The following is a 22768-nucleotide window of genomic DNA, read 5'->3' on the forward strand; positions in this document are numbered from 1 at the left end:
ATACTGTGATGTCCAATGAGGTGGTGTCACGAGATTGGAAGGATTTTGAAAAGCTCATACATTGGAAACCATTCAAGTGTGCCGCTTAGATAGACGCCATGAACTGTAAGAACTTTCGGGATCGTCACAGTGGTCCCCCCCCCCCCATATATTATTTTCTCCTCGGATTTGCACGATTTGCGTGGGTCGGTCAGTGGCAGGCAGGGGGGGCTCGCCCCCCCCCCCTAGCCCCCCCGTGGCTACGCCACTGATAGAAGGTTACCGGTAAACGCTCGCGCTGATGACAACAACAACATATATATTCTGATGATGAAGTGGGAAGGTTTTCCGCTCGTGACAATCTCTACATTGCAATATGAAAACACAGCATGTCAACAGAGGCGAAAAGTGGACAGGTTGTTTTCTCCAAGTTCAGACTATACCAGCTTTAAAACCGGTCGTTCAACGTAACACTTATTTTATTAGGGTACACCTAAAACTTAAGACTGAACTTATACTCGGTATCACCATAGGTGGCACGCGTAAACGAGTTCATTCCTCGCAGACAGGATGTTCCTTCTGCACGTGCCTCCTAAGGCCGACCGGATGACAAAATCCCTTGTGACACGAGCGACACCTGTGAGGGAAGTCCTTGGTGTGGACAGTCACTAGGTGTCTCTTCAAGTGGCCGCGTCGATTGAAACTTTTTCCACAATGACTGCAGGAATACGGCTTCTCGCCCGTGTGGATCAGAAGGTGTCGGGACAGGTGACAGTCTCGCGTGAACGCCCTTCGACAGCGTTCGCACACGTAAGGCCTTTCGTCCGAATGAATTCTCTCGTGAATCTGTAGATGGCATTTCTGTTGAAATGTAAGCCCGCAAGTGGAACAGGAGTGGTTCCTCAGTGCTTCGTGAACTGTCTTGGAATGCGTCTCCAAGTCTTTCCTTAACGCGAATCTCTTGCAGCATGCTGGGCACACGTAGGGTTTTTCTCCCGTATGCGTTCTCTGGTGCTTTTTAACGTCGTTCACGCGATCGCTGGAGTAGTCGCAGAAGGTACACCGATGCTTTCCACCCCTGCGAAAGTGCTTGGCTTTGTAGTGCTTCTTGAGGTACCCTTCGGACGCAAACACACTGCCGCATAGGGTACACTTGGAGACGCTTTCCTTAGATTCTCCTTTGTTAGCTGTAAAATGAGAATGAAAATGAGAGTTAGACATCATGCCCAGTCAACGGGTATGTGCCTAGTACAGTGGTGTTCGAAATAAACCGCGTCAGCTCCATCTTTTGCTAATTTTTAGGGACTGGAGCCTACACTGTACACTGAAAAACAGCCTCACGGGTGTAAATGGCTTGTCCTATAACTCACACCACTTTTTACACCGTACACTCTAAGAAAAAAAGGTGTAATTTTCTACCTTTTGGGGTAGAAGTGTGTTGTTACAGATTCTCAACCCTTTTGGGGTAGAAAGTTAGGGGTAGAAACACTTCTACCCCTTCATTTCTACCACACCGGTGGAACAGTTCTACCCCTGAATGTGAAGAGAATTCTACCCTGTTAGTGGCAAAATTCTGCCGCTACATGGTTAACTGTTATTCCTCTAGGAGGTCTATCTTTTCTCCCCATATGGAAGACACCTCTACCCCAAGGATGAGAAATATCTGCCCATCTTGACGCTAAATATTCAACCTTGCCTGGAAGACAGTTCTACCGTGAGTAGAACTGTTCTTCCTTATTGGAAGATAATTTTTTACCCGGAATGGTGATAATCTCTGCTATTATTCGTGCTGTGCCTACCGGTGGCATATCTCTACCCGTAATGACGGGGCATTTAGACCTTGTAGGGAAATATTTACTCCGCCTTTCAAGAAGGACGTCTGCCCTTTTGAGAAGAACTTGATGTATAGTATTTGTGTGGATCAGATAGAATATATACGTAGACAACTGTTACTGGTCACAGCATTTTATTACCACGTCAAAATTGGAATCCGACACTTGCGCTTACCAATGCGAAAGGTACATCCATATTGAAGAAGCCTGAGCACGGAGACACGAATGAAAACACGACACAACACAGACGACTCCATTGTTGCATTCATCAGACTGCACAGCACTTGCATGGGTTGTCTTGCACATAAATTCCACATGCATGCACCGTAACAAAGGCATCGGGATAACTTCTGAGGCCTTGACGTTTTACACTACTGTGTCGCTCTAAATACACACGAATCTTCGCTCGGTGTGTAATACCTGCCCGGAGGAACACGTGGCAGGACGGATGATTTCAACTGAAATGTAAATGGCATTAATAGAGCATTTAAGATAAGCGAGAAATAATGACGACGGTACATGTTTCACCCCTCAGAAATATGTTTACATGTGTGATTCCCTCAGAAATAAGCATGCAAAAAGAAGGAGGCTATCTCGGCAGTACACAAAAGCCAAGAAAGAAAAAAAAACACAGAGCACATCTAAAAACAATGACCCGAGCGATGAGTGCCTTCTCCCATCAAACAGTGTCTCACCGTATGTTATGGCTCCGTTTCTTCATTTTCGAAGTGGATCCTGTAATCACATCCGGCGGGCGCTGATAAGGTGCCGTGCTAAAGTTGTCATGGTGACCTGCGTGTATTACACAAACGCATTTGGTCATATAGCAGTTTCATAGGATGCTGAAAAAGTGTCAGACGACATGTCGATCAACCCGAACACGCGCTACGGAAAGTACATCTGATCATTGCATATAAGACGCTCGCGAAGAAAAATCTTGAATATCAAAATTACTCACCTGATTCTGTCCTAACTCCACCTTGCTTATGTTCATACCATTGCAGCTGAACCGATAACACCACGGAGATGCGAATACCCGACTCAGCATATCCATTAGGCCGCACGCATGGCCTTCGGTGCAGCAATGTCCACGTGCAAACCGACAGTCTGTCACTTTCAGCGTTGGTCTCTATACTGACCCCTTTTACACAATCAGCGATTCCGCGCAAGCGCAGACACTCTGTGTTTGGTCACTCTGGCTAATCTCTTGAACAGTGACCTCGAAGCTGGACCAAACGCCTTTGTACGCAGGATTAGTAAACCTCAACTATTTTCGTCGCTTGAGTGACTCCATTCACACTTCCAATAGTGACCCTGCTACGAAACACACAAAAAGAAAAAGAGAGTCACTTGAACCCTAATAGTGATAAGATTGCCACAGTGGTTCTACCGTTAGGGGGAGAAAGTTGAGTAAAAGGGCAGAAACAGCACAACTTCAACCTGCAATCGGTAGAGGGAAAATAGGTCGGGGAGAACTGTTGCGCTTCTACCCGTTTTCAACCTTTTTTTCTTAGAGTGTATGGTCTGCACTGTAAACTTAAAAGCACCCTTTTGTACGTAAATGGCTTGTCCTATAACTCACACCGCTTTTTACACCGTATGGTCTGGAACACCCATTTCAGAGGGTGTATTCTGTGTAAAACGCCCTTTGAAAGGGTGCTTTTCCTTGAAAATGCCGTCTTTTGCACCCTTCATACACCCTTTTAGGAGGGTGTTTAACAATCTTACATCCCTCCTAAAGGGATGTTTAAAGAAGGCATTTTCGAGGAAAAGCACCCTTTTAAAGAGTGTTTTACGCAGAATACACTATATAAAAGAGTGCCCCAGACTATACGGTGTAAAAAGTGATGTGAGTTATAGGACGAGCCATTTACACCCATAAGGGTGTTTTTTCAGTTTACAGTATGATAGTATACAATGACGTAACTTCACGCAGCGATGCTGGGGTATTGGTATACGAAGTAAGTAAGACAGAAGGGAACCATATTGATACTTGTCATTGCTGCGTAGCAAGAAGTGATGATCAAAGGTAAGTGCGCGTGCTCGTATACCCGCGGATATCCCCTCAACTTTGTTCCTGCGGGGTAAAGCGCGGGTATACCAGCCCTACCCGTAGGCGCGATGCCAGCCCGTCGACTTCTGATGCACGACCCGATTATTTGGGAATATTTGGCCCCAAATACTTTCCAAGACGTTCTTCGCTTTCTCTCCATATACGTGATCTGTGAGAGGGTGACAGCTGTGTCATTCACCGGCTCCGCGTTCTATGCTTACTCTTTAACTACGTCTGCCGCACGGCCGTACCGTCGCCGACGTCGACGCATCGCGTCGTGGCCGCATCGCGCGTCGCACTCTCCACCAGAGCCGTATATTAAAAGGGAGTCTGGCCATTGGGAGGAGTCACAAAAAGAGGCTCGACCTGTCAATCACAGTCTCGCTCCTCTGATTGGTTTGCTTTTTACCAAGGGGGTCGCCATGACACCATACTGCCACCCAAAATGGCGTCGAAAGCAAACATAGTGAAGCGGGGATTTCGTGACAAATTTTTTTCACAGACTACTCTGATTTTACACTGCAAATGCACATTGTCATATACGTTTCTCGGAAATCAGTTTCAACTTACGCTCATCCGTCGATATCTAATCGAAAATAATACGTTTTGTCGCCGATGTTAGGCCTAGTGAACACGGCGATCGCGGCGCTCACAACGAAATCATAACAAAAACGGCACTGTGTTGTACAATCTTATATTTAATTGCTGGATTTCATGGATATAAACATTCTTGCCTTTTATATTCCAAGTCTTCATGTAGATTTGTTTAAAAATCATTCCGACGACAGAATGTGTCCCAGCAGGTGGATCTGCCGGCAGCGGTGCAACGACGGAAGCAGACGACAACTCCCGACGTGCCTTACGCTCCCTAGGTGGCGCTCATCAAATTTGCACCAAAAATCCACTAGTTCTGCGGGTTGCGAGAAGTATCCATTTCAATCCCATCCAATCCACTTGCCACCCAAAATGGCGCTGCCCATGTTGGATAGGGGGACAAATAGTGAGGATAGGTTGATTGATAGCGCCCCATATTTCAAGACTTCATTGGTCAGAAAGCTGAAAAAGTGGGTGGAGCTTCAGGTATAGGCATGACCCATTAATGGCCAGACTCCCTTTTAATATACGGCTCTGCTCCCCACTAACCGCACACGCCCCGCGCGGGCAGACAGACCACGCCGCGATTCTTGCGCAGCGAGGACCATAATGCTGACGCATTAAAAGTGAAAAATTCCGAGATCTCACGCAGGTAGCCAGAAGCATGCAAAAGGTCATTGGAGAGAACTCGAGTGCATGCATAAGCGGCCTGCAGACGTGGATAGATGGAGATACGACTACAGGGATGGGTGGGGGAGAGGGATGCTAGTACGCGTCCTGAGCCGCCTTCAGTGGGAACCGCGCCGGTATTCGTTCGAAAAGTCTGCTTTAAAGCCCAGGGAAAACCTCGGGCAGCACACTTTGTGGTATAGAACTCGGATACACCACCGCATAATCTCACGCACGGCTATGTCTATCACCAAAGAACGCATGTTTTTTCCCGATTCGTCATGCCCCACTGGTCTAAATTCCTCCTAGTCAGTGTTAAGATGTTATCGTTAAGATGTTATCGTGCTGCGATATAGTACAGGGTTCCCCAAGATAAACTTCGGGGTTTGTAATGAAGATAAAACAAATCAGAACAGTGTCGGAAAGCCAAAGTAGATGCTAGAGGACGTATTATGCCTCAAAATTTTATGTCAATAATTCCGCTTGGTGTGTTTCTCTACGGATAAATCGTGAAAATTAAAAAACCGCCGCTGGCTAATCGGCTATACTTGTGATTTAGCTTCTTTCCGTCAGAATGCGACACTGTCGAACGCGGCGTTGCAAAGTACGAGTCTGCATTCAGTTCCACTTGTTCACTTGGTTTCGATGTCGTCTGCAACGCCGCGCTCGACTGTTTCGCCATCTGACGGGAAAGAGCTACAACACAGGTATAGCCGACTAGCCAGCGGAGTTCTTTTTTTATTCTGTTTTATCTGTAAAGAAACACACCAAGCGGAATTGTTGACATGAAATTTTGAGGCATAGTACGTCCTCTAACATCTACTTTGGCTTTCCGACACTGTTCTCATTTGTTTTATCTTCATTACAAACCCCGACGTTTATCTTGGCGAACCCTGAACTATAAAATAAAATACAAGCTTACAGAGATAGTCATCGTCCTCCGCATGTACTTCTTCTTCGTCCTCGCCTTCTTTGTAGCTGACTTGTATCCGGTTTCTCTTGGAGTACTTTCCTTGGCTGGAACTCGACTCTGACGACACTACATCTTTAATAGAACCAGTATCGTTTGGAACTGATAAGATTTCATGCAACACGATGGGTCTACCTAACATCCTACCGTCTATCTGCAGAGTGCAAGTGCGCCGAAGAGCGTTTCTCTCTTTAGGCTTAACGGTCTTCCGCTTTAGCTGGCGGGGAGGAACAAAAGTCACGTGACATAAGCCACAAACCACGATCTCTCCAGCGTTTGAAATCATTTTAAAATTTGTTACGCGTCTGGTAGCGTATTATAAGATGAAATACATATCTAAATAAATAAATATCATATTATAAGATGAAATATACTCTTATAAATATACTCCAAGAAAGATTTACAATTGAATACCTTTTGACGTTTAATATCAGCTGCAGGTTTGTTCACTGCAAAGGACAATGGAACGTTGAAATTATAGTAATCCTAAATAATGAAGGATTTCATTATACCTTGAAAGATAATTTCCATCGGTGCATGTTTGGCAGGTATGCGGGTCATAAATTCTGGCGTGGGGTACTTCAATCCTAGAGGGAGATGGCGTCATATATTTTAGGCCGATGCAAGAACGGGAAATGCTGTCGGACAAATTTTGCAACAAAACGACTGTATTGCTGGCCTCAGAAGCACGCCGCATAGCCTATATACACCTGTTGTGTTCCAATGAATGTATTGAATGTATGTACAAAACACGGGAGGTCAGAAGCGACGTTTGGCTATTACTGCGCAGCGGTCAAATTTAAAACGCTTATCTCCGGTTAAATACTGACAAAAATATAGCGTAATATTTTTATTCAACAAATTTATCAAGTTTAAAAGATTGTGAATAATTGAGTTACCAAACGCGGTCTTCTTTCGCCTAATTTTGAAGCTTACGGCTCCCACTTACCAAGCCGCGTCAAGGCTTCGTAGTTCTCTTTGACATTTTTGTAGCGGACTTTGCAGAAATCAGACAGCTCAGACCATTCCTTCGCCGAAAAATAACCTCGAATGCTTCGAAAATCCTCATGGGACGGCATAATTTTTTATGTTTCGCAAGAAAGATTTCCACATCAAAACGAGATTTCGCCGTATGCACTTCGACTCGTCTGCTAAGAAGTAAAACCAAACAAGATTAGTCAAATCGCGAAATACATTGATATTCATGCTCACACACATTTTCTTCAGCTATTCGATAGCTCGACGAGATAATCAGAAAGCACTTATTTTGTGCTTCACTTGTGTATTTGTTTCTGCTAGCGGATGCAAAACAAATCCAGCGGTTAGCAGACGACACTTGTACGCGTTTACGGTTTCGATATTCTTGATTGGAAACTGTGGACTGCATATCTCGGTTAATAATTTTCTTCGATAATTTCCTTCTTTGGAAAGAAAGATTGCCACCGCAAAGCGAGAGTTCGTCGTACGTCTGCGAGCTACACTTCGACTCGTCTGCTAAGAAATAAAATCAAACAAGCTTAGTCAACGCGCGAAATACATTGATATTAAAGCTCGTAGCTTTTTGTTCAGCTATCCAGTAGTTCAACGAAAGGATCAGAAAGTTATTGTTTCGTGCTTCATTCGTGTATATGTTTCTGCTAGCGGATGCAAAACAAATCCAGCAGATAGCAGACGACACTTGTACGCGTTAGTTTCGGTTTCGATATCCTTGTTTGAAAACTGTCGGCCGTATATCTTGGTTAATAATTTTCTTCGATAATTTCCTTCTTTGGAAAGAAAGATTGCCACCGCAAAGCGAGAGTTCGTCGTACGTCTGCGAGCTACACTTCGACTCGTCTGCTAAGAAATAAAATCAAACAAGCTTGGTCAACGCGCGAAATACATTGATATTAAAGCTCGTAGCTTTTTGTTCAGCTATCCAGTAGTTCAACGAAATGATCAGAAAGTTATTGTTTCGTGCTTCATTCGTGTATATGTTTCTGCTAGCGGATGCAAAACAAATCCAGCGGATAGCAGACGACACTTGTACGCGTTAGTTTCGGTTTCGAGATCCTTGTTTGAAAACTGTCATCCGTATATCTCGGTTAATAATTTTCTTCGATAATTTCCTTCTTTGGAAAGAAAGATTGCCACGGCAAAGCGAGAGTTCGTCGTACGTCTGCGAGCTACACTTCGACTCGTCTGCTAAGAAATAAAATCAAACAAGCTTAGTCAACGCGCGAAATACATTGATATTAAAGCTCGTAGCTTTTTGTTCAGCTATCCAGTAGTTCAACGAAGGGATCAGAAAGTTATTGTTTCGTGCTTCATTCGTGTATATGTTTCTGCTAGCGGATGCAAAACAAATCCAGCGGATAGCAGACGACACTTGTACGCGTTAGTTTCGGTTTCGAGATCCTTGTTTGAAAACTGTCCGCCGTATATCTCGGTTAATAATAAACCGAACTCATCTTCACGTAGTACCAAGGTAAGTGGGCAATGATGTCTCTTTATGACGATTTCGATCAGTTTTCGGGGGTCACATATTACCTAAGATTGAGACTGTCACGTCGACTCTGTTGTAGTCGTTGAAACTGTCACAGAAGAGCCATATATGCCATATGAAAAAAGAGAAAGGGTCCTCTAACGGCCTCTGTATGTGGCATTGTGATAGGCAGAGCGAGGTTTGGCAAGCCGTCGGCCAGGGCAGATCTGTAGCAAGAAACGAGCTCGTTGGCCAAGCTCTTGTCAAGCTTGGCTCAATCTCGGTATGTTGCCTCGGGAAGAGTGGACGCGGAATGGTGTAGCACTGCATAAGTTCAACTTTCGATTGGCCAAGTGATTGTCTCAAACCAAAAGCAGTAAGAAACAGAGACATTATCTTCATGGTGAGCTAATACTACAAGCAATTCCTCATTTCAGTGTTGTTTGTGTACGCGTCAAATTAAACTTAGACACCTCACCCTTCATTTTGACTCACACGCGAGCAGGAGTCTCGAATTTGTGGAAGCTCGCAAGACAAACCTATGTATAGTATCTGCTGTTCTTCCCCAGGAAAGAAATGCAATTTCTTTTCTTTATACTGACCTGTTTGATTCTAGTGATCTCGGGCATATTGCGTTATAGGGCCCACGTTTACCCAATCAGTACCCAAGCTTGGTTCCTTATTGGCCAGACATCGGCCCTACATCTGTCAGGTCGGCGCTGTACATTGGCCCGAGCTTGTGCCGGCTAACTCGGCCCGAGTGAGGCCATTGTCAATCCCCAACCTTGGCCCAAGCTTTTTTTGCAATCTGGGCCAGACAACTTTTAGGTTGGAAGCAGACGTCGGCCCAGTGTTTCGCCAATATTGCTTTTCCCGCTGGGAAGTAGCGTTGTCATGCAAAATTTCTCACTGGGCCGTGATAGGGCCATATATGGGTCAGCGTTGGCCAGGTTGGCCAGAAAGGTTGGCCCTATGTTGGTGGCCAATGGATGGCCAGTCTCAGGCCATTGTCAATCCCCAAGCTCGGCCCAACCATGTTGTCTTAGCTTGGGCCAAGGTTGGCTTAGTTGGCCAACTCCTCTCAGCCGACCTTGGCCCAAGCACGTTTTTTCACTTGGGTGAACCTCTCCACTTTCCATTTCAAAATAAAGTTGTTGTTGTTTTAGTCTGAAGTGGCACTTTATTATAACAACATTTTATTATTGCAGACCTAAAATAAAAGTGCAACTTATTCTCAGTACCGCCTACAGTTGTACATTGAACGTGTGATGCGTAAAGGAGGTCATTCCTCGAAGGAAGTATGTTTCTTCTGCATGTGTTTTCTAAGCTCATTAGGACGAAGAAATCCTTTGTGACAGGAGCGACATCTATGAGGGAAGTCCTTGGTATGAACACTCACTATGTGCTCTTTCAAATTACCACATCGATTGAAACTTTTCCCGCAATGAATGCAAGAATACGGCTTTTTGACTGTGTGGATGATAAGGTGTGTGGATAGAGTACCCTTTTGTGTGAATGCGTTACCACAGTGTTCACATACATAAGGCCTTTCATCCAAATGAGTTCTCTCGTGTTCCTTTAGATGACCTCTCTCTTGAAATGTAAGACCACATGTGGGACACTCGTAATTCCTCTGTCCTTCATGAACTGTCCTTGAATGTCTCTCCAAGTTAGAGTTCTGTGTGAATCCCTTAAAACACACTTGGCACACATATGGTTTTTCTCCCGCATGAGTTCTCTCGTGCCTTTTAACATTACATATATGATCACTGGAATAGTCGCAGAAGGTACACCGATGTCTTCCTCCCCTGCGAAAGTGCTTGGCCTTGTGGTGCTTCTTGAGGTACTCTTCGGACGCAAACACGCTTCCACACACGTTACACTCGAAGACACTCTCTTTACGCTCCTCTTCATTATCTGTAAAATGAGTCCAATGGTTAACGCGGTACGATAGCTATATATCTAATCCCATCCCATTATCCCATCTGACAACTCTGCTAACATGCCCGCTGCAAATACTTGCACCATTTTATCGATCTATTCGACGCCCCTCAACAACCGCGGTCGTTTCGGAGCATTTATTTGACCAATTATACGAGATTGCGAGGAACGACTCTGCTAGGCCAGACCTACTAGATTATAACGACAATGTCATGGCACCCCTTCCCAGCGCCGCACTTGGAAGCTAGCGGTGGCACTAGTCATCGTCCCAGTTATTGCTTCTTCACCTTTTCACCTTCTACACTACTTTGTACTTCAGCTTACCTTAGAATTTCTGTACAAGCGGTGGATATTCCACAGATGTTTCATTCTGAGCTTGATTATCATCATCAATCTAGATGGGTAGAAATCCAGCGAACCGGTAGAGATGTAGGAAGGGAGAGTTGCCTCAGGACAGAAGCCGCCGATATTTCGAACAGAGACTGTTCTTCTTCTGGGCACCGTCCTCATCATTGGCATGGTGTTTAAAGGTTCATGCGAATCGTGGGTCAACAGCTCAGAGGGAAGAAAGGTTCCGTACGGGCTTCTACGGCCGGAGTGAATGGCTGCTTTGTTAGAGTGTGGAGGGGATTATGTGAACGTAGTGATCTAGGCTACAGACCGGTTACAGAAAAATGGAAGGTTCATAAACACGTGGACGAAACGGGACAACAGGCAAGAATTGGCAAGCATAGCGAAAGATAAGGAGGTTAGTGGTTACGGGGGGGAAATTCCAGAACGAGCAATGTTTTTTTTAAATATTAACTTGTGGCATGCAATAAAGAAAGTAGAAAGCAGTGGCCATGCAGAACATAACAGATGATAATGGAGGTAGAAGGGAAAAGCATATTTTATTTCTGAAGTCTTTCTAGAGTGCCTTGTGATTTGTTGATACCGGACGGGTGAAGAGCGTTGAACTTGTATATGAGATAAGACTCCCTATCGCGTCTGTCACGTGTGGATCTAAACCCGGTTTCTAGAATATATAGTTTAATGTTGTCAAAATTGCGACCAGGAACGTTAAAGTGTTCGGCGACTGCTTTGGGGAGTTTGTTGGACGTGCCGGTTCTGTGTCCGGTAAGGCGGTTGTTCATTCGTTGGCCGGTTTCACCAATGTATTGCATAGAGCAGTCACCGCATTCAATGCAGTATATGACATTGGAGCTTGTGCATGTGAATGCGTGGTTAACGGGGTGGGTGTAATTGCTCGCAGTGCTTTTGATGAAGTTAGCGTGTTGAACGTGCTTGCATGTTTTGCAGCGCGGGAGGTTGCAGGGTCGTGTTCCCGTGTACGGGGTGCTCGTTTTGCTGATTTTGGTATTGACCAAGGAGTCTGCCAGGTTTTTTGTGCGTCGGTATGTCACCTGTATGGGATCTGTGAATATATTGCTAAGTCGGTCACTGCTTTGGAGGAGGAGCTCGTGCTTCTGTAGAATGGCTTTGATGTTTGGAAGTGCGTTGGAATATCTTGTGATGAAGCTTATTTGGCACGCGTCGGGATTTTTCCGGTTTTCCAGAACCTCGTCTCGATCGAGTGAGTGCCTTGCGACGGAATTCGGTTAGGAGTGAGTCTGGATAGTCCCTTTGGGCAAGTCTACTGCAGAGTTCGTCAAGCTTCTCAGCGTAATCTGTGTCGTTTGAACAAATTCTGCGTAATCTTACACTCTGCCCATTAGGAATTCCAACCTTTCAGTGACGCGGGTGGTGACTCTTGAAGTGAAGGTATTGTTGTTTGTCAGTTGGCTTTTTGTACAGGGTTGTGATGAGGTTGCCGTTGTCTAGTGATATCATGGTGTCGAGGAAGTTAATTAAGTGAGTTGACTGTTGTGATGTGAACTTTATGTTGCTCCGGCCGTAGAAGCCCGTACGGAACCTTTCTTCCCTCCGGGCTGTTGACCCACAATTCGCAGGAACCTTTAAACACGTCACACCTAACCCTTTAAATACCATGCCAATGATGAGGACGGTGCCCAGAAGAACAACAGTCTCTGTTCGAAATATCGGCGGCTTCTGTCCTGAGGCAACTCCCTTCCATCATCAATCTAGGGTTTTCATAGCAGCTATCGCTGTCGTCTGCTACGGTAGTCGTACATACACTTCTGCGCGTTCAGAATTCAAATTTCCATCGTCCAATCGTGATGCAAATCTCGCGTGCCGATGAGTAGCGCCCCTAGCGTATCGTGCGGACAGGCTTCTCATAGGGGTTGCCGACTATGACATGGTCGTTATAATCTAGTCGGTCGCGCTCTGCGGCCGCACATAAATGTGACCCTCCTCCTCTTGTCTTACAGGGAAGGATGTTTTGTGCAATCTTGATATTTCCCAGTCAATATTTCGTTATGATTTTTTTTTCATAACACTTACCCTTGTCTTCTTCCTTGACTTCATCCCGTGACTTGGGAGTAACAATTCCCAGTTCCCTGGCAAACTGCGTTCCGTACCAGACGAGCAGCTCCGTGCCTGGTGGGATGTTCTTGTAGGCTCTGTAGTAGATGGAACCCTTGTACTGGAAGGCTACGAGGTTCTGTTCAGCCTCCGAATTGGCGCAGTTGATGTAACGCATCCAGTTGGACACCGACAAAGGGCGAGCGTCCACCAGGTAGCGCTGGCCACGGCTGCGAATCTCCCACGTGTAACCGGTACCCTGACGATAGAACGGATTATTTTTCTTAGTTGATATTCATTCAACAAAGTAATGCATCGCCATCATTTTTATCATGCCACATGTACTAATACATGTACACAATGACCTCTTTCTTCCTTCCCCCCATTGAGATCCCTTCGTCACGTATGGCCCTCTCGTATATTACATATCGCTCTAGTAGCATGTCGCTCAGCAAAGATTTTGTGTGATCGTTCCTAATATATACCCGCATGGCAAATTAAGCACACGATTTCAACTATCTCATGTACCATTTGCTTGCTGAATTGCATTTGGCAACATAACAAAGACTAATGCGGTAATGCCTTGTTGATGTCCTCGACGACAACACCCTCATAGGGCCCGAAGCACGTGCGCTTGGCAAGCCCCACCATGGTGTAGACACCACGTTGTGCTCCCGAGATGGAAGACCTGCCCAGGACGAGGCCCTCCGGAAGTGTCAAATCCGCTCGGCAGGATGTACCCACGGGTACCTGCGGTAAGAGGTATATGTCACAAAGCGTTTGTCCAGTTCGTTAGTCGACGAAACGTTTATTCGACTTGTTAGCGTAGGCGATCCAAATTTACTACATCGTCCAGTTTTTCTGCTTCTAATAGACTTAAAGGGACCATGAAAGGATATTTGACGAGCCCACGATTATTTTTAATTTGTTCCCCTGTACTAAAGCATTCACTCTGTGAAACATGAAGCTGAAAATGGTTCAAATAGCGAAGATATTCCATATTAACCATGGCGTGAAGGGCAGCTGCTACGGTCCGCCTCCGAGGCGAACTGGCCTCGAATGGTTACCGCATGGTTACCGCAGAATGGTTACCGCAGCACGTTTTCCTCTTTGAACTTCTTCTTCGTCAGAACACTCCGTCGGTGACATTTTACGAGCTGGTCAGTACCGAACGATCCATAGACACTGTGTGTGTCGCATAATCTCTTCCTCCATTGCTGACAGTTTGCCTTTCGCCATATTTCAAGTGATTTGGACGGCAGAAATACGACGTCGTTTTTGTTCAAACCGAAACAATGTACCCACATTGTCTCGCGGGGTGTGTCCTCCTCGTCGTTCACAGTTGGCTGAGAGAATTTGATGGCGATGACGTAAGCCCACTTCGAAATCATATATCCAGCGGTCACGCCCTGCTATTTTTATCTGAAAACTGCGCCCCAGTTGTACTGAATACGGTGATAAGTCGATGTGTGTACGACCGTGAGGGATCATGAGAACGGTTTCCTGCACAGTACTCGGAATTCGCGAAAATCATTTCATGGTCCCTTTAAACCTATTTGTAAACATGTGACGTCATAGTGTTCGGCAGCGCCACCGGTTTGGTAGTGTTGTACTACGCTCGAAGCTTGGAAGAACAAGGTCGCGCACAAAAGTCACGGTCTTGAGAGGTCCCTAAGAGGGACGCGACGTTCAGTCCTACCTTGTTCTTTTTTTTTTCTCTCTCTCTCTTCTTCTTCTTCTTCTTCTTTTTTTAATAGGAAGCAGCAAACAAGTGCCCATTCGGGGAAGACTGCCCTTTCCTCCCGATTTGTCTCAGTTTCAGTCTGTCTACCAACGTCATGACGACGTTTCTCTGGTAGAGGTCTATTCGCGGTGTTAGTATAGACAAGGAAATACCGACTGCCAGACTAGACGTCGGCATATCTTGATACCGTAGTGAGCACTGATAAATATTTGACTACTTATCAAGAGTTACTGTTCTATTTCGTTCAAATCGATGTAACATATGAGCCCGCGAGAAATTACGTACTACATCTGAGTTAAACTGCGGTAAGAAATAATGGTATAATCACCACTCGTTTAGTACTAATGCAAGGGATCGTGCGTGTACACTTTGCAACCAATTATTCTGTTATTATTGATTAGATTTAGATGTCCTATTAAATGAGCCAAGTTCCACGCATTTTTTTTTCTTTTTTCCTTTTTTGACTTTTCTCGGCACGACTTTTGTGTCAACCTTGCTTCTTTCTGTGTGGGACGCTTACCGGCTTGTCTTGGATATGTTTGAGAGGCCCATGTATTGGACAGTCCCCCAGATGAATGTCACCACAATCTTCGCAATCTGAACGGGAATCAATTATCGACTCATCACATACGAGATCTGGACAAAACAAGATACTGGGACCCACTTTGACTGTACTAGAGTTATTTAGACAATTTAGTAGAAGCTATTTAGTGACTCTATAGGCTGTACTATAGCAGTGGGAGTAACCAGAGCGTCGAACCGAAACATTTTTTTCGGTTTGTTTCGGGTTCGGTCATAAAGGTTCGGTTCTCCTTTTCAGCTCTGGAGTTCACATATATCGGTTCGATCAACCGGTTCAGAGGCTGTAAACCGGTTCGCAACCGGTTCGAGGTTCTAACATATACTACAAAATTATAGGTAGCCACTAAAAGTGATACAAGATCTCTTAGTTTTTTATGCATTTATTTCCGTTTTTCGACCAACAGGATCCCCTTTCATCCCTTCCTCGAGCAGCGTGCCGCCAATCTAGGCAGGCAGACCGTTCGAATCCCCACATCCCAGTCCACCACACACACCAACCCAACCCGAACTGGTATCCCGAACCGGTTACCGAAGTTTTTATATCTGTTCGGTTCTGGCTCAGCTCCAACATGGCGATAATTACGGTTCAGTTCTGGTTGAGTTCCAGCTAAAAATTATGGTTAACTCCGGTTTTCCGTTTCGGTTCCGGTTCGGTCCGACACTCTGGGAGCAGCTGTACTATATAACAGTGTACTATAGCAGCTTTAAAAAAAGTGAAAGAAGGTCATGTACCGAGGCCGAAGATATCACAATTATAAAATTATGTGGTCTCTTCTTTATATGTATTTCAATAACACCATCTAAAGCGCTTATCTACAGCATGAGAAACACCGCCAGTTCCATATTGCTATAGTTATGGTGATATGGTTCTTCTAGCTTACCATAGTATAGTATAAACAAAGAAAAATAATAGCAGACACTACCCCTGTCACACGGGCATTTCGATCCTTCTCGAATCCGATCTGCATCGAACTTCCCGAGCACGCTCGAGTTTTGACGCTGCTACACGGCCACTTTCAATGCGCATTGATTGATGCGCATAGGCAAATGAATAAACGGAACTCATTAATTTCGCGTTTCCTATATAACAGTGATATCAGTGGTAATTTATCGTATACCGATGTAAGCATCATTTGTAGCTTCGCGCGCATGTCCGTCTTAAGTTATGACAGTTCACCGGGGTCGAGGATGCAAATGGCGGCCGTCGAGCCGTCTTGAAATTCTCAATCCTGTTATGGGAACTGTCTTGAGTCAAGCAGGATCAAAGTTCGATCCTGCTTGGAAGCGGCCATGTAGCACAGTCCGATCTGCATTGGGTTAAAGCAGGTTCGGTCGAGCAGGATCGAAAATGCCCGTGTGACAGGGGTATAAAGCAAAATAACAGCAGACACTTACAGAGATAGTCGTCGTCCTCTACATGTACTTCTTCTTCGTCGTCATCTTCTTTGTAACTAACCTGCTTTCGGTTTCTCTTTGGGTACCTTCCTTCGCTGGAACTCGACTCTGAGGATGCTACATCTTCGATTGACACAGTATCGTTTGAAATTGATAAGATCTAATAATAACTTACCGTCTATTTGTAGAGTGCAGGTCCGACGAGGGGTTACCCTTTCTTTAGGGTTAACCGTCTTCTGCTCCACCTGGCAGGGTTAGATCAGACGTCACGTGACATAATGCTAAAAAAATCTCATTCTCTCCAGCGTTTCGAAACAATCTCTCTATCACTTGCAATACGGTAGCGTCATCTTGTAATACGAAATATGACTTTTTATTAGGAGCGGCCCTTTAATAATATTGAAGCCAGGGATTTCCCTACAGGGTGTGTGTAGGTATACCCCCACCCCCCCAGGTAGGTATACCCCCCGGGGGGTGTAGGAATTCCCAGTAGCCACGGATTTCCCTACACCCCCCAAGGGGGTGTACAACCTCTTTGCATTTTTGCAACACCCCCCGTAATTTCTCAGGTGACCCCACCCAACTCGGCCACCAACACGTACTGGTAGTGAGTCCGGCGCAGGGAATTACATCCTGTGCTGTCAAACTTGGCCTGTAGGACCACAGCCACGCAATTGATCGTACCGTGAATTTTTTCCAAAATAATTTGAAAGTGACTGTTCAATGCATGTATTGCGCTCATATACGAGCAAAAATACGTGCGGGCACGCAAACTCAATGTGGATCATCAAGAACCATTCGTGTCCAACTCAATCGAGCGAAGTATCCTGGTTTTTTCGTCTAAGGTTTTCAGTTGCTAGGTGTTCATTGAGCTTCGTGAGACAAGGTGCTAGTCCTTTTTCTTTGTCGGACGTGTGATTATGCATTAATGTTGAAATGCCGTTCATAATGAATCTGTATTCTAATGTACTGTGTTCTAACATATAATAACAGGTACAAATAGAACGGGAAAGCTGTGCAGATATGTAACGAATTGTGCCACGATACTTTCGGTGTCTAAGAAAAATTCCGTAAGTGGAACCTTCACCAAGCATACCCCCCCCCCTTGAAAGCTCGCCCCCCCCCCCCCCCAGCAGTGAATTTGTGGGGAAATCACTGAGTGAAGCATAGCTCTTGGCTTGTCGTGGCTTGCTAGTATTGGCTCATACCCTCAGAGAAAAATGTCGTGTGCGAGATATAATTAATTTCAACATTGTTTTAGTTCAAAATTCACAGATGCATACCTTTGTCCGTACCACATCAACTGCTGTTGGGTTCACTGCAAAGAAAATTTTAATGTTGAAATTATCCTGATAGTATTTATGAATGCTTTTATTATACCTTGAAAGGAAATTTGCATCAATGTATCTTTGGCAGGTTTCCGGGTCATAAATTCTGGTGTTGGGTACTTGAATCCTGCGGGGGAGAGAAAGCCTTGTCAAGCACTTGAAGGCGATGCAAGAGACGTTTCATCTCTTCCTGTTTTTGGTTCACAACTAACTACAAGTTTGGAAGTGTAATTACAGTTCAGATGTTAACTCGTGTTGGCGAAACCGGGCCTAAGTATGTCTATATTCCTTTATTAGGCAAAAACATTACTCTAGCTCGCCGCTTACCAAGTTGTGTCAACACTTCATAGTTCTCCTTGACGTTTTTGTAGCGGACTTTGCAAAAATCCGATAGCTCAGACCACTCCTTCGCCGAAAAATAACATCGAATGCTTCGAAAGTCTTCATCGGACGGCATAATTTTCTTCTTTGGCGAGAGCGATTGCCAGGGAAGGACAATATATGCCGTAAGTCTGCAAGCTACACTCCGGCGCTCGTCTGCTAAGGAATAAATTTAAATAAAAAGGAAAACAAGCCCAGTCAGCGCGCGAAATACATTTTTTTAAATGTTCGTACCTCTTTAATAAGCCATCCGGTAGCTTAATAAGAGGGCTAGAAAAGATTTGTTTTGCGCTTCAGCAAGCGGATGCAAAACAAGTCCAGCGGTCAGCAGACGACACTTGCGCTCGTTTAGTTCCGGTTTCGATATCCCCTGGTCGGAGTTCGTGAACGCGCGGGATTGTCAGTTATGCTCATTGCCCCTGAGTTATGCAACAATAAAGTATTTTGATGCAGTTTTGAACACCTGTTGCCCTACCCTGGCTACAACCCACTGAAGAGCATGCCTGATGAGCTGAGTAACTGAGTGAGCAAGTGGAGTGCTGGGCTGAACATTTGGTGACAGTAGACCACAGACGAGGAAGAATATTTGACGTTGGAATAACGTTAGAGCAGTATGTGAGATGAAACTTTTATTTTGTTGTTTCCGAGTTGTTTACTGTTACCACTCTAATCTCTTAAAAGTGGAGCTACCGCCATTGTCATCGCGATATGTCCGCCGCCCAGCTGAAGTGGAAACGAGCGCTGTGTCTTGAGCTGTTTGAAAGACAGGTTGTTTGCTTTTAAATACTCGTGAGAGAAACTATACGACGCTGACACGCTGCGTGTGAATGCATAAGTTACACGCGAGACAGTGAATTGATAGGTCTTCCGTGTATCGACTGGCTCCAATGCCCATTCTTTGTAGAACGTCAGAACTCATTGTCAACGGGACGGGCTTATCTGTGCAGTCGGATTGTGGATCATGTGTGGGGCTCCCGACGGTCAAGAAGAAGAGAGTATTTTGGGCTTGAAGGTGAAGTAGAACCTTCGTTCAGATTCCGCTTTTGCTTGTCAACTACGTTATGTGTTCGTTCTTGCGCGCATTCGAATGCTGTGCGAAACTATTCAGTAGAAAGTAGCGACGCAGACAGTACTGTCGTCGCAATAGATAGTCGAACCGCTGTCAGACTATCAATTGTACGGAAACTATCTGCCGTGACAGAACTGCCGATAGTCGACTCCGCTCTGCGAGGTGGCTTCTAAGTACTTGTGTGTTGTCTGTACTACTTACAGTAATATTACCTACAGTACTACCTACAGTATTGGGGCAAAATGTTGTGCTGCTCTTGACTGGACGCCCACTTGCACTGACATTTTTGCCGCTCTCACAGCTTATATATAAAAAATCTGTAACAAAATTTTAAAAAAGACACCCCGTATATGTTCTAACGACCACAATATCCCGTTTTATTTACACCTAGTATACAAGTGTCCCACTTGAGTGGGAGTCTGGTCCATTTTTCCATCCCGAGGGTTCGCGAAGAGTTTATTACTACCAGAGTTATAGGGAACTAAGTTCCTTGTTTGGTAACTTGTAACTTAACTCGGTACTTTTCTGCCGTGGTAACTTTAAGAGGAACTTGGCTGTTCTTTTTTTTCAAGTAACTTTGTCAACGCAACTTAAACTAGGTTCCAAGTTACTTTTCACACACGGCCACATATTTTCTTGCTTTCTCTCCTTTTCTTTCATGGCATTTTATGCCACAAAACGTGATATAAACGAAAACGATCTAAGCGTGTTGCACTTCTCCGCAGGTAACTCAACGTCTAATTCAACTGCTCACGCATGCTGCACCTGTGTAGTGCTGTTTTGTGTCCGAAGGAACTTGGAAGCTGCTCGTTCTTTTTTTTTTTTAAGGTAACTCCGTAACTGCGCGTTACATTTCAGGACTTCGTTATTATTTTGGTTATATCTCTCACAGTAACTTAACTATGAATGAGTTCCTTTTGATTGGTAACGTCTCGATCTATGATTACTACCGCCTAGTTCGAAGAGTAACGCGAATGTTCTTGGGTTAAATGGGGCAATAAACAGTTATACGAATCCCACTTTTTTAAAATGCATCGTGATACACTGCCGACGGTGAACGTTTTCAGAAAATTGTTATCGCAACAAAGTAAGTGATCGCTCCAAAGCAACTGGGTGTTCACTGCACTCTTTCGCCCTCACGCCCCGCCCTGTAACTTCCTGGCGACAATAGAGACACGTCATTTTGACATCACGCATCATCAGCCATATAGAATGCAGTGTGCTTTTACATAGTTTTTGTTGTAATATCGAGAAGCAAGGTTAATGCTAAACATATTCCCACTTGTCAAATCCAAGATACCTCAGTATTCACGTGCTCACTGTATTGTTCCCGCAACTGGTTCCCTGGCAAGCTCTCGGTGGAGCACTTTGCTCTGGGATGGAATGAAAGGAGGTCCTGTTGGTCGAACAACAACAACAACAACTTTATTTTCGCGAGGCGAGACCTGTTGGTCGAAATGCAGGAATAAGTCCCCAAAACAAGCGTAGAGATTTCTCGTATCATTTTTAGTGGATACCTATAATTTGCAGCATATTAGAACCTCGAAATGGTTCCGAACCGGTAAATCGAACCGATATATGTGAACTCCGGAGTTGGAACGGAACCCGAAACGAACCAAAAAGTGTTTCGGTTTGACGCTCTGGTCCCACCACTGACTCTGGCTCTAAATACCAGCGTATCGACCTGTCCTGGTGCCCACACAAGAAAAAAGCTTCTCTCTCAATAGTGGATCATTTCGTTTGAGAAAGGGATAACAAAATGCTATTGTAGTATCCTCACCTTTGAAACATTGTGACAGGCATGGTCCCACTGCCCTTTCCTTTTCACGCCATAGAAATCATAAGGAGAGAGGCTAGAAGAAATGCAGGGAGAGAGATTGAAGGGGAAGAGCAAGGGAGTTGTACGGAGGAAAGACCCTCTCCCAATGTCCGGAGTCCGGGGGATGCCATGATCGATATTGCGGATTCAGCCGGATTCTGCCACAGCCTTTCCACGTGTGAAGACCACAACCTACTACTATACTAGAGACCTGGCCATCCGCAATGCTCCCAGCACCACCAGGGTAGTAGTTCTGGCAATCGCCGCTTGGCTGTGGGATTTGGCGCTAGCTCGCACTATTCGTCAGAGCCGTATATTAAAAGGGAGTCTGGCCATTGGGAGGAGTCACAACAAGAGGCTCGACCTGTCAGTCACAGTTTCCTTCCTCCGATTGGTTTGCTTTTTACCAAGGGGGTCGCCATGACACCATACTGCCACCCAAAATGGCGACGAAAACAAACATAGTGAAGCGGGGTTTTCGTGACAAAAAATTTTCACAGACTAATCTGATTTTACGCTGCAAATGTACATCCTAATATAAATTTCTCGGAAGTCAGTTTCAACATATGCTCATCCATCGATATCTAACTGAAAATAATACATTTTGTCGCCAGTGTTAGGCCTATAGTGAACATGGCGATCACAACGAAATCATAACAAAAATGGCGCTGTGCTGTAAAATCGTATATTTAACAGCTGGATTTCATGGATATAAACATTCTTGCCTCTTTCTTATATTCCAACCATTCATGTAGATTTGTTTAAAAATCATACCGACAACAGAATGTATCCCAGCAGGTGGTTCTGCTGCATTCTGCTGGCAGCGGTACAACGACGGAAGCAGACGACAATTCCCGACATGCCTTACGCTCCCTAGGTGGCGCTTCCAACAATCCACGACTTTTGCAGATTGCGAGAGGTATCCATTTCAATCCCATCCAGTCCACTTGCCACCCAAAATGGCGCTGCCCATGTTGGATAGGGGGGCAAATAGTGAGGATAGGCTGATTGATAGCGCCCCATATTTCAAGACTTCATTGGTCGGGAAGCTGAAAAAGTGGGTGGAGCTTCAGGTATAGGCATGACCCATTAATGGCCAGACTCCCCTTTAATATACAGCTCTGCTATTCGTTACCACGTGACTTGCCGGAACCGCGGCGATGTATGGCAGGCTGTGTTGACAACGACGAAACAGAATAAGAGAGAGAATGGCGCGTGCTTAGCAACAGCCTGTGCATCCCTGTGTAGCAGACTAAAGACAGTGGCAAGGATGGTTGCGCGATACCCTCTCCCCAATAATACTATGTGGCGCTTGCTGCGGTCACTTACGTGACTAACCCATGATCGGTCTCTCCCATAGGGGATTGCCAGCTGTCCAGGTCTCTAGTATAGAGTTGGTCATGGTAAAGACCAGGTGCGTTTGGCGCAATGCTATTCAATCCAATGCAAGTAGCTTCCGCATGGCTCCGTGTGCCACGCCATGTGCGAAGTGTGTTTGTTTTGTCTGCCATCAGCTGTGCGCTT

General features: G+C 45.2%; 1 protein-coding gene across 1 annotated transcript; it reads right to left on the bottom strand.

Annotated features, from left to right (window-relative positions):
• Nucleotides 1-531: 531 nt before the first annotated feature.
• On the bottom strand, nt 532-14027 carry LOC135374854 (histone-lysine N-methyltransferase PRDM9-like). Its single transcript, XM_064607781.1, has 6 exons — nt 13933-14027; nt 13509-13676; nt 12906-13185; nt 10320-10478; nt 6050-6199; nt 532-1166 (listed from the first exon to the last, which is right to left on the bottom strand). The coding sequence occupies exons 1-6, from the start codon at nt 13933-13935 to the stop codon at nt 532-534; spliced, it is 1395 nt and encodes a 464-aa protein (XP_064463851.1). The 5' UTR covers nt 13936-14027.
• Between the last annotated feature and the right edge of the window lie 8741 nt (nt 14028-22768).

The sequence above is a fragment of the Ornithodoros turicata genome, unplaced genomic scaffold (assembly GCF_037126465.1).
Source record: "Ornithodoros turicata isolate Travis unplaced genomic scaffold, ASM3712646v1 ctg00000783.1, whole genome shotgun sequence".
Classification (NCBI taxonomy): Eukaryota; Metazoa; Arthropoda; class Arachnida; order Ixodida; family Argasidae; genus Ornithodoros; species Ornithodoros turicata.